Source organism: Heterodontus francisci, chromosome 6, assembly GCF_036365525.1.
Source record: "Heterodontus francisci isolate sHetFra1 chromosome 6, sHetFra1.hap1, whole genome shotgun sequence".
NCBI classification, from domain to species: domain Eukaryota; kingdom Metazoa; phylum Chordata; class Chondrichthyes; order Heterodontiformes; family Heterodontidae; genus Heterodontus; species Heterodontus francisci.
The window spans coordinates 62,826,731-62,841,957 of NC_090376.1; the positions used below are offsets into that span (position 1 = coordinate 62,826,731).

The following is a 15,227-nucleotide window of genomic DNA, read 5'->3' on the forward strand; positions in this document are numbered from 1 at the left end:
TTTAGAGGGGATTTGAGGAAAATAAATTTCACCCAGAGGTTGGTTGGAATCTGGAACACACTGCCTGAGGGGGTGCTAGAGGCAGGAACCCTCACAACATTTAAGTATTTAGATGAGCACTTGAAACGCCATAGCATACAAGGCTATAGACCAAGAGCTGGAAAATGGGATTAGAATAGATAGGCTTGATGGCCGGCGCAAACATGGTGGGCCGAAGGGCCTGTTGCTGTGTTGTATAACTCTGACTCTCTGACATCCGATTCCAAATGCAACAAGAGCAAGACAATTAATGCGGCCTTGTTCCTATCACCCACAACCCAAGAACAAATTTTTAAAAAGTCTAGTGCCTGGACTTCTAGAATACCAAGGTGGCTGGCACAATGCAAGCTGCCTGAAATGGGTCAGATGTCAGGTGTACAGCTGATGACCAAGTTCAGACTTGGAATGAAAGCTCATGGAAGGTCTCACCTAGAGGCCAGGTATAAGAACACATGCTCACATATCCAGTGCTTGGCACCTACCATGACTAGAACGCAGAGAGGGCAACCAATGGATAGGGCAGTTTGTGTTCATGTTGTTGTCAGGAATATGGTGTCAATATACTTGCTAATTTTATGGCAGGAAAGATAGAAAAGCAGTATGTTATTTACAAGGAGCGAGATACTGCAGAATACTGCGGTATTAAGGGACCTGGGTGTCCTTGTACATGAAATCACAAAAAGTTAACATGCAGATAAGGCAAGTAATTAGGAAGGCAAATGGAATGTTGGCATTTATTGCAAGGGGGATGGAGTATAAAAGTAGGGAAGTTTTGCTACAACTGTACAGTTGGTGAGACTGCACCTAGAGTACTGTGTACAGTTTTGCCCTCCTTACTCAAGCAGGAATATACTTGCATTGGAAACAGTTCAGAGAAGGTTCACTAGGCTGATACCTGGGATGAAAGCATTGTCTTATGAGGAAAGATTGAGCAGGCTGGGCCTGTCCTCGTTGGAGTTTAGAAGAATGAGGGATGACCTTATTGAAACATATAAGATTATGAGGGGCTTGAGAGGGCAGATGCTGAGAGGATGTTTCCCCTCTTCGGGGAATCTAGAACTGGGAGGAAATTGTCAAAATAAGGGTATTCCCTTTTAAAAGACAGAGATGAGGAGAAATTTATTTTCTCAAGAGGGTGGTTAATCTTTGGACTTCTCTTCACCAGACAGCAGTGGAGGCTGGGTCATTCAATATATTCAAGGCTGAGTTAGATTTTTGATCTATAAGGGAGTCGAGGGCTTTCGGGGGCAGGCAGGAAAGTGGAGCTCAGGCAACAATCAGATCAGCCATGATCTTATTGAATGGCAGAGCAGGCTTGAGGGGCTGAATGTCCTACTCCTGATCCTATTTCTTATGTTATGATTTGTTGCACTGCTGACCTGCTGTGCTCAAGCCTATGCTTGTCAGTTATCAAACAGCCAACTAGTTATTGTCCTCCTCTGGTTTTGGGGGTAATAAGCGAAATGGCTAGGCAGGTCACTCTTTGGGCTTGAAAGGCCTTCTCTAGGCATTGAGTCTGGAACCAAGTCCAGGCTGTGTAGCAGACACCTGTTGATATTTGACTAGCCAGCTTGCCTCATGGAACCTGGCATGGTAGACCTGGGGTTGGATTCTTCCCATTCAACTCCAGAAGGCTCTTTCTGCTAAACCCCAGTGAGTGCAGTGGTCCTTGATGAACAGCACAGTAGGATGTTCATTAGTTATATGCTCTGGTAAGCTTTGCAGATGTGGTTGGTCAAATTCTATATCAAACTTGGGCATGAAGCCTGGACTTAGGTCAGTGGACATGCCCCAACAGTGAAATTATGTGCATTCCACATTGAGTGATCCAAAACCCTAATGGTGTCTGTAGATTTTTTTCTGTAACTTGGAGACACTTAAATATAGCGACAGGTTTCCACATTTGTTGGACACCCAGCAGTCGGACACAAAAAATGTGTAAGTGTTGGTTAGGTAGTCACAGCTTTGGTTCTCCTTTTGCTAAAGGGGTATTTCCCACCACTTTGTACCTAATTTCAGCAGCAATCCAGGGGTGACATTTAGGTTAGAAGAACACACACTGATGAAACTGATTTTTCAATATCAGACTGTCTTGGCCCAACTCTTGCCATGGGCATGTTTGTATTAAGAGTTTGTATTTATTGGCAATGGCGAGAAGCAGCCCAAAGTCAGCTCATTCATCAGCGGCAGAGAGGGTGACCTTAATTCTTTCCCCTCTGGGTTGGATTTAAATCCAGCTGCCAGAGCTGAAAATGACTGTATTCTATACTATATAAAAACAAAAAAAAAAACTCAAGGTTTTCTTCATCATACCTATTCAGATAATGTGACAAGCTAGAATACTTGGAAAGAAGTACTGCAATTTTTCAGTAGCAAATTTATTTTAAAGCACACACACAAAATCCTTAAATTTGCACTTACCACTGTACTTTGTGGAACAAAGCAATAAATGTGACTAGATATTAATTACTTTACCTCCACATGCCACTGCTTTCCCATCGCATTGACTACACGTCCTTCAATTGGCCGTCGGCAAGCACCACAAATAGGAACACCCATTTTATCATGGCAAGGCAGGCAATACAATTCTCCTTTCAGCTCACGAGCTTCAGCAGTCAACTCTTTCCTGGTTAGAATGAAATATCAAAAAAAAATACAAAATAACCATTTGTGCTTATATCCTTTGACACAACTGAGAAGATTTGTTTTGAAGAAAGGATTAGTTACACTTCCTCCTGATATTTCAGGTCTCTTCATTAACTTTCAAAACAAGAACGTGCTCAATATTTCTGTTCAGCATATCAGTAGGTGAAATATAAAATACAAGTAAAGGTTTTGGGACTTGGAGCTACAAGTCCATCTGTGTGCATTTTGTGCAAACTCATTTGGTAATGTGGAGATAGGGGATCTTTTTCAAGCCGGTGAAGTATAGCCATTACATCTGCACTTAAAAGACTGGAGCTGCTTCTTTTGTTAGAAGAAAATCTGCATTCATAATTATTACTTTAAAATGGATCAATAGTTATTTGTTGTCTGCTTGCAGACTTAATTGATTTTTACATTATAAAACTTGGTAACTTAAAAGTGTACAAAATATTTTAGTAAGTGTGACAATTCTTAAACTTTTCTAGGCAGCTTCTCAACATGTTCTGTATTGAAATTTGTTGAAAACTGGACAATTTTGTTACTTATTAATCGAACAGAATTTACCTCATCTTCCTAACCACTGTTACGATCCCGTTAGGGACCGTTAACTTTGAAAAAGAGAAAGTCAAATTCCCAGTTATTACTGAAAGGATTATGCCACAAGATTTCACATTTTAAACAAAACAACTTTACTGTACAAGAGTTGAACAAAACTAAACACTACTAACTACAATTTGGAAACACATATCCTTCAAAATTAAAATCTTAACAGAACAGAAACATGTATACTTTAAACTCTAAATCGCAACTGAACATTCCTGTTTGACTGTTACTTTCACCCCAAGAGTCCCCCTATATGTTACAGGATCTTGGCGGTTTGTTCACTTCTCCTGGGACCAATCCAAAGTGTATCACAGCTCTTAGGAATTCATTTCAATTTTCCTTAATTTCTCAGTTGTCTTCCAAGGTATGAGATCTCCTGGAAATTCTCACTCTAGCTTTGGCCAGGCAACCCTCCAGTTCTCTCAACAATTCACAAATCTGGACTTCCCAGCTTGAGCACGGGCCTTACTCAAAACAGAAACACCCCTGGTTCCCAATGGCCTTTTTGCTCCCGAGCCCAGCTGCTTTTCCAAAAGCCAACTTACTGTGTCCAACTTCCAACTAAACGAGCGCACCTGCTGTTTTATGGCTCTCACCTCTTGAACTCTGTCTCTGTAAGCACTCATGGAGAGATCTTTGACCTTTAAATCTTCGGTGGTCTGCAACCTTTTGAAATTCTTACTGCCACACATTTAATTTCCCCAAATTAAAAGTGATCTCAAAAATATTAATACAAACCCCAGGTGATTGCACCACCACCCTTGGAACATATCCAGAATAGCCACTAAATCTCAATGTCCATATAACACACAATAAACAGAATGAAAGAAAACGAGGATAGAGCATGGAAAAATTTTGGAACGTTTGTGGAAATTAATCCTTCAGGAGCACATTAACATTTCGGAAAATGGCCAGATTACAGTCTTGTAGTTTACTGTAAAACTACTTGAAACAACATTCTTGTGTCCTGCTATTCAATGTATTATATGGCTTCATCTCCAGGTAAATTTTTGGAATATTTAAAGAAACAGATACTGGGCTTGAAATTCCAATTTTTTTGGGTGCAAAAGAGATGTTGTTATGGCACAGAGGCTTGGGACTTTTGAGCATAAACCAGTTTTGCCAGGGATTGTGTCATTTTAAAATGCACATGAAATTCCAGTGGAAGTTTGTGCTGCCAGAAGATGTGCACACTCTCCCACCCCCCCTCCCAAAGTGCTGCATGTATGCAAATAAGAGGATAAGGAGGGCAAGAGATGCTGTCTTAGAAATGCTGCCATTTACACCAGAGTTATGCTCAATTTAAGACTATACTGTTGTAACAATTTAAGACTTGTCAAACCACAAAGTAATTCTGTTCACAGGCTCTGAATGCCTATAAATTAAGTCTTAAACATCAGGTTTAACTGAAGCAATTATAAAAATATCTTTTCTTAGCAGCACAGCTAAGAAAGTATTCTGTAAACAGCCATTCAATAATTTCAGGCAGGGAAAACCTTTGCTTTCCACCCTGCTTACCGGGGGCTTAGCTGTGGCCATTGCCATATTTTTTCTTAGGAGGCAGACAGGATCAGGAGAAGGAAATAACAGAGGCGCACAGGATAAAGCTTTACCAAAGGACATGACGACCATCTAGGAAGTAACCTTTCAACAGAGTCTACAGACCATGCTGCTCCATTGATATTTCAGATGATGTCTGCTTAAGGACACAATGGTTAACCAAGAAGGCATGGAATGAACTCTATGTCCTGTTGCAAAGTGACCTCCAAATATTCTCTCAAACACAATGAACAGTCTTAAAGGACCCAATATATATTTGAAAATATATTTTTTGAAACAAGACTGGGTCTTTCAGTATTCAGATTTAAGCTTTGCTCTATTCTGTTACAACAGTATTTTAGTATTTCCATATTACACTAACTATCCAGGTGCATTATAATGATTCTTAAGGTTCAAATGCAAACCATTCCATTTAATTAAGATATACTTTTAGGATAAACTCTGTTTTTTGTTAAATATAACCTCTGGACACAAAACCAATGCAGATTGATTGCAGATCTTTTATCTGTGCTTTTAAATGAAAGTTGTGTTGAAATGCAAGCTGTATGGAGATGTGTAAAAGAGCCATTATTGTCACTTTAGTGCAAGTACATGGCAATAAATTTAGCTAGCAGTGAAGAAACAGCAAGGGAAATACTGAGTAAATTTTCTTCCTTTTGGCTTCTCCTAAACTATATGAAAACATTTTGTAACCACAAATCTGGTAATTGGGTCCTGAAATTGAAAGCCATCTGATTACTGCATAAAAAGCCACATTTCTTCACTAAGATAAAACATGGGTTATATAGATTTTGACCTTTAGATTAGAAGAAAAATATTGTAACTGTGCAGTGAAAGAAACTGTTCCCCACCCCTGCTGGTGTACAGTTGTGAGGGCACTAGGTGCTCCTGATATATCATACAAATGCCATTCTGCTCAAGTGAACACTGAATATTGGCAAGCAAGTTTATGGTTCCTAAAGTACAAAACTGACTCATACGTAGCTTTTAATGAAAATCATAATAATGCAGTAATTCAGTAATCCTGTTTTGTCTAGCCATCATTGACCCCTGCTGCATTAATACAGCATATGGAACACATTCAGATAACTATATCAGCTACATTCGATGAACTTACAGTTCTGGAAAGTTTGAGATGTATGATTAGCTATATAGAATCAGCTGGCTTAGCAGCAAGAATGCCACAATTAGACCCAGCAGCCCAGGCAAGGCAGGGACATATTAGTCTCAATTTCCTGATTATCTAGGGACACATTTAGACAATATATGAGCAAAACTCACCAGCTGTGATGCTCACTCCATAATGGAACAGCCTGTCAATGCTCACTAAGTAGGTTTACTTAAGAATGGCTATTTAGACAAGATACCAGAACTGTAGTGAATCAATGGGGTAGTGGGAGGTTGGGGGGGTAGTGAAGATAGAGAAGAAAAGAGAAAGAGAGAAACACACATATACTTAGGCAGGAAGAAAGGGGAGAAAGAAGAGAACAAAATTTAAGGAAAAATAAGAACAATGAAAAAGATGAAGAAGAAAGATAGAGACAGGCTGAGATGGAGGGAGAGGGAGACAAATATTTATTGCTGAATTAGTAAATATGAACAGCATATTTACTAAAATAACTGTACATCCTACCTTCTAGCACTTATACTAGCATTTACATCATGAATGATAATTTCTCCAAAAGACATGTACCCATGGTTTACCCATGGACTCTTATGCACATGCACAGAATAAATGTAAATTAGTAATGAAAACATTCCTTACCCACAGTTTGCACAGTTGAAATGATCAGGGTGGTAGGGATCATTCTTGAATATAAGTGGTTGTTCATCAATGATGGCATGACATTTCTGGCAGATATATTTCCCCAGACCTCTGGCCTTTTCACGGTTATGGCAAGGACGGCAGAGATGCCTGGAAGTAAAAAGTTAACGGAATTACTCATGGAACAAAACATTTACACTCATTCTTCAAAAGCAAATGCACACTTTTAAAATGTAATGGAATATGAGACTGTAACGTCTGGTTTGGAGCAGGAAGAATTTAAGTCTTAAAAACATTTATACTGTGATCCCCTAATGCTTCAGTGATTTAGTATTCATACAGATCAACAAGAACCCAGTTCAATTCCCCAGTCTGTACTGGGTTAGTTGCTCCTGACCATTACCTAGTGTCCGAGATACTTCCATTGCAAGTGAATAGCTCGTCTGATATTTACTGCAGCAACAAGTCCACAGCTTTAGGAAAGAGGAAATAATTTGCAAGCAAAAATAACCTAAATTGGGCAGGAAGTGAGTTTGGCACCCAATAAGAGATGCCGAATGCCTCCAGGAGGTGGGAGCTGCCTGCCTGGCACCAGTGGCAAAGGCAGGCAGCAGCCATGTTGGGGACTGCCGCTGCCTTGCCGAGGAGAGCAGGCAGCTCATGAAAGGTCCAGGTCAGTAACAACGGCAGAAAGTGGCCATGGACGCCAAGTGGAGGTACAACACTCGACCTGGCACTAGTTGGCCCCGTAAATTTAATCTCACCACACATGAAAACAAACTTGCTTTTGCTCCACAGTGACCCCAACAGCTGCGCACTAGACTGGTTGGGATCGCCAAAGTCTGATTTAAAAATTGCCTTTCTGATGCGCCGGCCCCTTAACAAGCTCCAAAAGGAGCTTAATGGGCCATTAATTGGTGGCGTGCGGGTTCCCCATTCCCTACCCCCCCACGCCACTCCAACCCTGCCTGCACTTTGAAAATTCAAAACTGTCCCAGAGGCATCGGGATCCTGAAATGACTTTGGGAACCACGATTTTCAAATGGTGCCTGCACCGGGTCCCAACACCACAGCCCTTTGAAAATCCTGCCCCAGATATGAGAAATGTCAAACAAACACAGAATTATAATCTACAGCTGAACCACATTAGCACAGGCATGTGCATTTATTAGGAATAGCTTTATAGGAATTGGATCACTTTAATTAAATATTTTAACAAAAGAAAACTTTGTTAATTCAAAGGAATATTAAAGGGTAAATTTTGTGAGGCTTTCTTGATGCGATACAGAATCTTGCTGATGGGAAACCATGTGAATCAAATGATCAGATGCAGAGATCACTGAGGCCAACTTGTGGTGATCCGACTTTATAGAGACATGAATCAGGTGTGCCGACTTCCAGGCCCAATTCTCTGATCTGTGCACCAACTGAAAGGTTCATATGTTTGGAGCAAAGCCTCATAACATTAACCCCATAATTTAACACATTTGATAAGGGGCTACATAAAAGGTTACTACATTGTTGGGGATGATATATTAGCATGGATAGAGGACTGGCTAACTAAAAGTAAACAGAGAGCAAACTGTAACTGGTGGGGTGCCACAGGAATCAGTGCTGGGGTCTCAAACTATTTACGATCTATATTAATGACTTGGATGAAAGAACCGAGTGTATTGTAGCCAAATTTGCTGATGATACAAAGATAGGTAGGAAAGCAAGTTGTGAGGAGGACACAAAGAGTCTGCAAAGGGATGTAGATAGGTTAAATGAATGGGCAAACATTTGACAGATGGAGTATGTGGGAAAATATGAAGTTGACCACTTTGGCGAGAACAATAGAAAAGCAGAATATTATTTACATGGAGAGACACGGCAGAATGCTGTGGTACAGAGTGACCTGGGTGTCCTTGTACATGAATCACAAAAAGTCAGCATGCAGGTACAGCAAGTAATTAGGAAGGCAAATGGAATGTTGGCCTTTATTGCAAGGGGGATGGAGTATAAAAGTAGAGAAGTCTAGCTACAACTGAACAGGGCATTGGTGAGACTGCACCTAGATTACTGTGTACAGTTTTGGTCACCTTATTTAAGAATGGACATACTTGCATTGGTAGCAGTTCAGCGAAGGTTCACTTGGCTGATTCCCGGGATGAGGGGTTTGTCTTATGAGGAAAGATTGAGCAGGTTGGGCCTGTACTTATTGGAGTTTAGAAGATTGAAAGGTGATCTTATAAAAACATAAAAGATTCAGAAATGGCTTGACAGGATAGATGCTGAGGGGATGTTTCTCCTCGTGGGGGAATCTAGAACTATGGGGCACAGTTTCAAATTAAGAGGTATCCTATTTCAGACAGAGATGAGGAGGAATTTCTTCTTTCAGAGGGTTGCTCATGTTTGGAATTCTCCTCCCCAGCGAGCAGTGGAGGCAGAGTCATTGTATATATTCAAGGTAGAGTTAGACAGATTTTTGATTGTGGCTTTAACTTGTCAATCAGATCAGCTATGATCCTATTGAATGGCAGAGCAGGCTTGAGGGGTCGAATGGCCTACTCCTGCTCCTATTTCTTATGTTCTTATGCTATGTTCTTACTTCAGTCATGCCTGATAGCCAAGGTGCAGGTTAGGACATAAATCTTAATGAGCTCAGAATAGTTTACTTAAGTTACATCTACCAAATACACGCGCTTATTCCAGGATTGAGAAATAATCTTTTTAGTCTCGTCTGTTTTGCTCCCAAATTTTACCTTTGAGAAACATTTTACCTCAAGTTTAGTTTATGCTTTCTGTATTTAATTTTAATATTTTCAGGACTTTTTCCCCTTTTTCTTTTCTCACAATTCACAAAGCCAGAAGAAATCTCGAGGGATTCATAACCAGGACTTGATTTGTCAGAAATTTGAATCTTGTTTTAGTTACAGTCTTTATTAAAAATAAATTCCAAATGTTCATCTTGAAGAAAATACACTATTTGTAATTAATATTTATTTTAGTTAACAGAAACACTAGTTTATTCCAAAGCTTTGTTTGGTACTACAGAAAAAAAGAAAAGGAAACATATTGTAAAGTACACACTCTCAAATTGCTAAAGGATATAGTCTACAGTTAGGAAAAGGAAGCTTCTGTTTGTGACTTTTGACGGTGATGTTATTTGCTTATGGGAAGACACCGAATGTACTACATGGAATGGTGTTCCCAGAGGAAGTGTTTCCTGCATAATCAACTCTTGTAAAACAGCTTTCAAAAAGTGGTATTGAAACCGCTTCCTTATTATAATAGATGGAATACATCGTCAGTGCAACACCTCACAGCTGCTATATACTTTGGCACTGCTGCAGAAAGGGACAGAGTTATTTTCACAAAAAAGGGCAGGAGTTGTGCGATAGTGGAATGATCACTCTTCATACAGCCGCAGACTACACCCCAACAAATTGTAAGTACCACATGCTGCAGCTGGGAAAATCCTCTATGTCTAAATTTGCCTTTAGTCAATTATGTTGAAAGTAGCCTTTGTTCTTAAGTGTTCACTAATGCATTTTGTATGTAATTATAGGTTTTCAATAGTTCATGAAAATGTGAATTTATATAATTAGCATCATATAATATATATAATTGCTTAATCTGCATTTGGTTCTTTTGTTTTCTTCTTCCATTTCTTGCAGCATTTAAAAATCATGTATGGCACTAGAAAAAGTTATTTTTAGTTTATAAAACGAAAATGCACAAATTTTAGAATTTGCAGGTGTAAAAATAATCTTGTTCTTAATTGCAGTCTACAACAGTTAGAAAGAATCAAGGCTCACAATTCTCTGCACTGGAAGAACACAACTATTACGACCATAATGTTACAGCTGGTAATGGAACCGAATTTCAACCTAACAGCTGCATCAGTTGAAAGACTGATTTACATTGTTATCTACAGCACCGTGTTTACAGCCGGGCTAATTGAAAATAGCATCTCTGTGTGGGTCTTCTGCAGTCGCATGAAAACCAAGACCATAACCAGCATCTATATGTTAAATCTTGCAGTTGCTGATCTCTGCCTCATTCTGACTTTGCCATTACGTATTACCTACCATATACTTCAAAGCCACTGGCCATTTGGGGAGACAGCCTGCCGAATAACTGGCTTTCTTTTTCACCTTGACTTGTACAGCAGTGTCTACTTTCTTACCTGCATCAGTATTGATCGTTACCTAGCAATAGTGCACCCAGTTAGATCTCTCAGCTTTCGAAAAGTCCGCTATGCAAAAATAATCAGTGCAACTGTGTGGGTAACTGCTATACTAGGAACCTTTCAGCTTGCGGTGACCACTCAGACTGTACAGGCACAAGAGAACACTACTGTGTGCCTGCAGTTGTACAGGGAGAAACCATCACTCTATGCTTCTGGTGCTCTGGTAGTTGGATTTCTTTTTCCATTTTTAGTTATTATTTGTTGCTATCTATGCATAATCAGACACCTTCAGTCATACAGGCGACTTGACCATAAGCACCAAGCCTCCAGAATGATTTTCACTGTGTTAGCTGTCTTTTTGGTTTGTTTCTTACCATATCATGTTGCCCGTTTATTATACATTATTATGGCAAATCAGCAACTGGAGTCTACACCCACAATTCGAAGCCTTGCCATCATCAACCGTGCATTCTTTTGTCTGGCCAGCATTAACTGCTGCTTAGATCCAGTGGTTTATTTTTTTGTAGGAGAGAATTTTAAAGAATCTCTTTGCAGAGAGAAAGTGTGGAAGACGACAGCTGAATATAATGGCCAAGAAATTCACTCCAGTGTTAACACTACAAGAATAGATGGTGTAGAAAGTACAGTATTTGATCAAGAATGAAGAATCCAAAGTCAGTTTTATAACTAAAGCTGTTTTTAGGAATTGCTTCTCTTTTGATATAACCTAAAATCAACTGACCTGTATTATAGCACCCATCTTGCCAAAAAAACTATTAAAATAAACAAATCGTTGAAGGGTGTATCGATGTGTTAATTTAAAGTAAGCCACCAGTAATCATTCTTCCCCCACAAATTATTTTCTTTGGTGATTCCTCACCATCCACTTCCCAACCAAAAGATCAGACAAATGAACCTGCTGCTCAACCTCCCTCACTGTGAAGGCAGTGCCTAATATCTTTCTGGCTTTCATTGGTCAAAGTTCTGAACCTGCATCCTACATTTAGTAGCACAGTAAACATGAGCTAACTCACAAAATGTCTTTCAAAAGGGAACAGATGATTATGTTCCTAATGAATCTTCGGATAATACCAAGAGAAAGCTTTGATCTCATTAAAAACTTATTTATTTTCACTGAATTATGAAGAACACTCTTGTACTGCTAAAAATGTTTACATTAAAACAGTTTTCTGAAATTCACTTTTTGTCTTTGTAGGTTTGGTGATCAACTCTATGATTTGTTAGTGCATTCCATATTTCTCATGGAGTTTTGAGATTTTGACTTAGGTTCTGCTCACACCATTACGCAACAGCAGATTAGGACCACAAAAGGTTTGTAGAAAATAGCCAGAATATTAGTAAAAAGCAAAATGGAAAAGGAGCATTGAAACAGAAATGTAAACTGAAGATATAGGATATAGATTAACATGGATAATGGATGGTCTTATACTTAAGTCAATTTTGAACTCACAAACAAATCTGAATATAAAAATTATATTTCTCCAATTGTCTTGGTGCACTTTCTATTGTGATTCAGAACCATAGAAGACAGTCCCTGATTCATTTTTCAATCTGTACTGTTATGTTTCTAAATTAGAGTGCTATTATTAGCTTCAGTACAGAAGAAAATACATTCATGGTTCCTCTTCCTGATCACCACCCAGTAACTCGTTCTAGACGTTTAAATGTTGGACACCAGACAGGTACAGGACTGGGATCAGTTATGATACCTACAACACTGTCAAATAGCTTGCCGACACTCATCAAATAGGCTCACATATAAAGAATGGCACATAGGTGAGGAACCGGAGGGCTGCCAATGCTAATCAGAACCATATTTCAGCAGGAGTGAATGGTTCAAGAAGAGTGGGGAGTAAATTGGGGAAGAGAAGAAACCAAAATGCACTTGGTTGTCCTTTTTTTAAAAACAAAATTTGTTACTTTGACACAACGCTTTGGACAAGCTCAGAAAAAAAGTAGGAACAGCCTATGCTCAAACTCCACTTCAGAACCACCACATTGGGAGCTAATTCTGTTTATGCTGCAGAAACTTATTAGCTGATTCAGGGCAAATGGCTGTACTACAATTTTCATCAGGCAACCTTCATGGAGTAAATTTTTTTATGCAGCGGGTACAATTGGCGGCACAACAATTACATCACTGCACAACATAACTTATGAGCACTACGTAATGGTTAAAGTAGACATTAAATCAAGGACATGCATAATTATAGGGTGTTACTTTCAGTTTGTGAAGGAGACAAACAAAAATTCTGAGGATGATGGGAATAATTTCAATGTCAGTGGGGGGTGGAAAACTGGCAATAATTGATCGGCTGCCTGTTTGCCTGAGTTTCCTTTCTATTGAATAGGAAGATGGAAAATCAGGTGGGGAGTATAACAGCTAGCACCAGGTTTTTGTATGTTGCTGCAAGTGAAAATTATCCTTGCTATTTGCCAAAGCAGCTTGGTTCACCTTGTAAACAGAAGGTTTTGAGTTCAAACCCCACTAGAGGACATGAACACATGTGGTTCCAAGCTCTGTGGCAATAACCTGACACTTCCGTGAGGTACTGGGAGAATGCTGCAGTGTTGGAGGTGCCATTCTTTCAATAAGACACTAAACAAAGACCTCTATCTAGCTGATCCAGTGATTCAAGGTGGTCATTAAAGATTCTAAAGCACTTTGTAAAGAAGAGTAGGAAGCTCTCCTGATGTTCTGGCCAATGCTCCTCTCAATCAACACCACCAATTAATAACTGGTCCTTTATCTTGCTGCTATTTATGATACTTTGCCAATGCTGTGTTACATTACACAACAGAGCCTGCAATTCAAAGTAATGTGTGTGTGCGCGCGTGGGTGCATGCGGGCGTGTTTAACAATATCCAGATGTTTCTGAAATTTTGCAGAGATGCAATAAGACACAACGATAAATTGAAGTCTTTTTGCAGGTTGTATAAAAACAAATAAGGTACAAGGCTACATACAGTAGGGAGGCATAATCCTCGAACCATAAGACAATTACAGAAATTATCAGACTGGGCTGGAGATTTACTCTGAAACACATTAGTTTATCACTGGACCACTGCAAAAAGATCTACTTGGTTAAATACAACAAAAAATCATTTGTCTAACATGTTGAGGTAAGGACATTTTACAAAAAAGAGTGCCTGCACTGAGAATTAGGTAACTCTGAAGCCACTACACTCCTTTGTAATAAAAACAGAAAGCGCTAGAAATACACAGCAGGTCTGGCAGAATCTGTGGAGAGAGAAACAGAGTTAACGTTTCAGGTCTGTGACCACATAGTGGCAATGTTACTGGACTGGTCGTCCAGAGGCCCTGACTAATGCTCCAGAGATAGGAATTCAAATCCCATCATGGCAGCTCGGGGAATATAAAATCAATTAATCAATCATTCTCAAATAAAAAGCTAGGCCGGAATTTTACGTTGGGTGGGAGGCCCTGTCCACTGGCCAAAAAGTCGGCGGCGAGCCAGCCTCTGTCCGGCCTGGGAGCTACGCCAGGATTTAACATGCCCCAGGCCCTTAATTGGTCTTAAGTGTGACTTGCACCCCAATTAGGCAGGAAGCACCGCTTAAGGGAGCTGCTGGGCAATCAGCGGGCCAGCAGCTCAGTCCCAGCAGCGTCACAGGGAGCTGTAGTGCAGTTGGGCTGTTGGGGGACCCTCCGTGGGGCACCCCCGCAGCCCACAAAGAGGCTGCCAGCTTTTATTTGGCAACCTCCTGGGGAACCTCAGCCGCCTGCTGTGGGAGGAGGCCCTTAAGTAGCAGTTAATTGGCCACTTAAGGGCCTTGAAAGGCGGGGGGGTGGTAGGCAGGCCATTATCCACCCCAGCTGCTCCTCATAAATTTGCAGACCGGGCGGGAAGACGTTGGGAACGCACCCCACTGCATCCCACTCAATTTTATGATCCCACCACCAGACTGGCGGAGGGCATAGAATTCTGGCCCTAGTCTTGGTAATGATGATCATAAAACTATTGGACTGCCGTAAAAACCCATCTGTTTCACTAACGTCCTCCAGGGAAGGAAATCCGCTGCCCTTAGCGGTCTGTCTTATATGTGACAGCAATGTGGTCGACTCTTAACTGCCCTCTGAAATAGCTAAGGAAGCCACTCAGTTGTATCAAACTGCTACAGAAAAGTCAAAGAATAAAACTGGACTGACCATCTGGCATTGACCTAGGTAGGAAAACGACAAAGACACACCCTGCCCAGTTGACCCTGAAAAGTCCTCCTCAATAACATCCGGGGACTAGTGCCAAAATTAGGAGAGCTTTCCCACAGTCTATCAAGCAACAGCCTGACATAGGCACACTCTCCAAATCATACCCTACAGTCAATGTCCCAAACTCCTCCATCAGCACAGACCCACTAGAGGTGGCACAGTGGTATACAGTTGGGAGGGAGTGACCC

The 15,227-nt window shown here is 40.4% G+C and overlaps 2 protein-coding genes across 7 annotated transcripts in view; one reads left to right on the forward strand and one right to left on the reverse strand.

The window, feature by feature from the left end:
- LOC137371345 (LIM and senescent cell antigen-like-containing domain protein 1) overlaps positions 1-15,227 on the reverse strand; it is a 195,035-nt gene that overhangs the window by 21,429 nt on the left and 158,379 nt on the right. For all 6 annotated transcript variants that reach the window (XM_068033796.1, XM_068033799.1, XM_068033798.1 and 3 more), the window contains exons 5-6: positions 6,614-6,763; positions 2,515-2,665 (exon numbers count right to left, since the gene is read on the reverse strand). In XM_068033796.1, the coding sequence (XP_067889897.1) occupies positions 2,515-2,665; positions 6,614-6,763 (301 nt within the window). The remainder of the gene's footprint in view (positions 1-2,514; positions 2,666-6,613; positions 6,764-15,227) is intronic.
- On the forward strand, positions 9,959-11,755 carry LOC137370973 (uracil nucleotide/cysteinyl leukotriene receptor-like). Its single transcript, XM_068032869.1, has 2 exons — positions 9,959-10,043; positions 10,383-11,755. Exon 2 carries the CDS (start codon positions 10,453-10,455, stop codon positions 11,449-11,451), a length of 999 nt encoding a protein of 332 aa, XP_067888970.1. The 5' UTR covers positions 9,959-10,043; positions 10,383-10,452; the 3' UTR covers positions 11,452-11,755.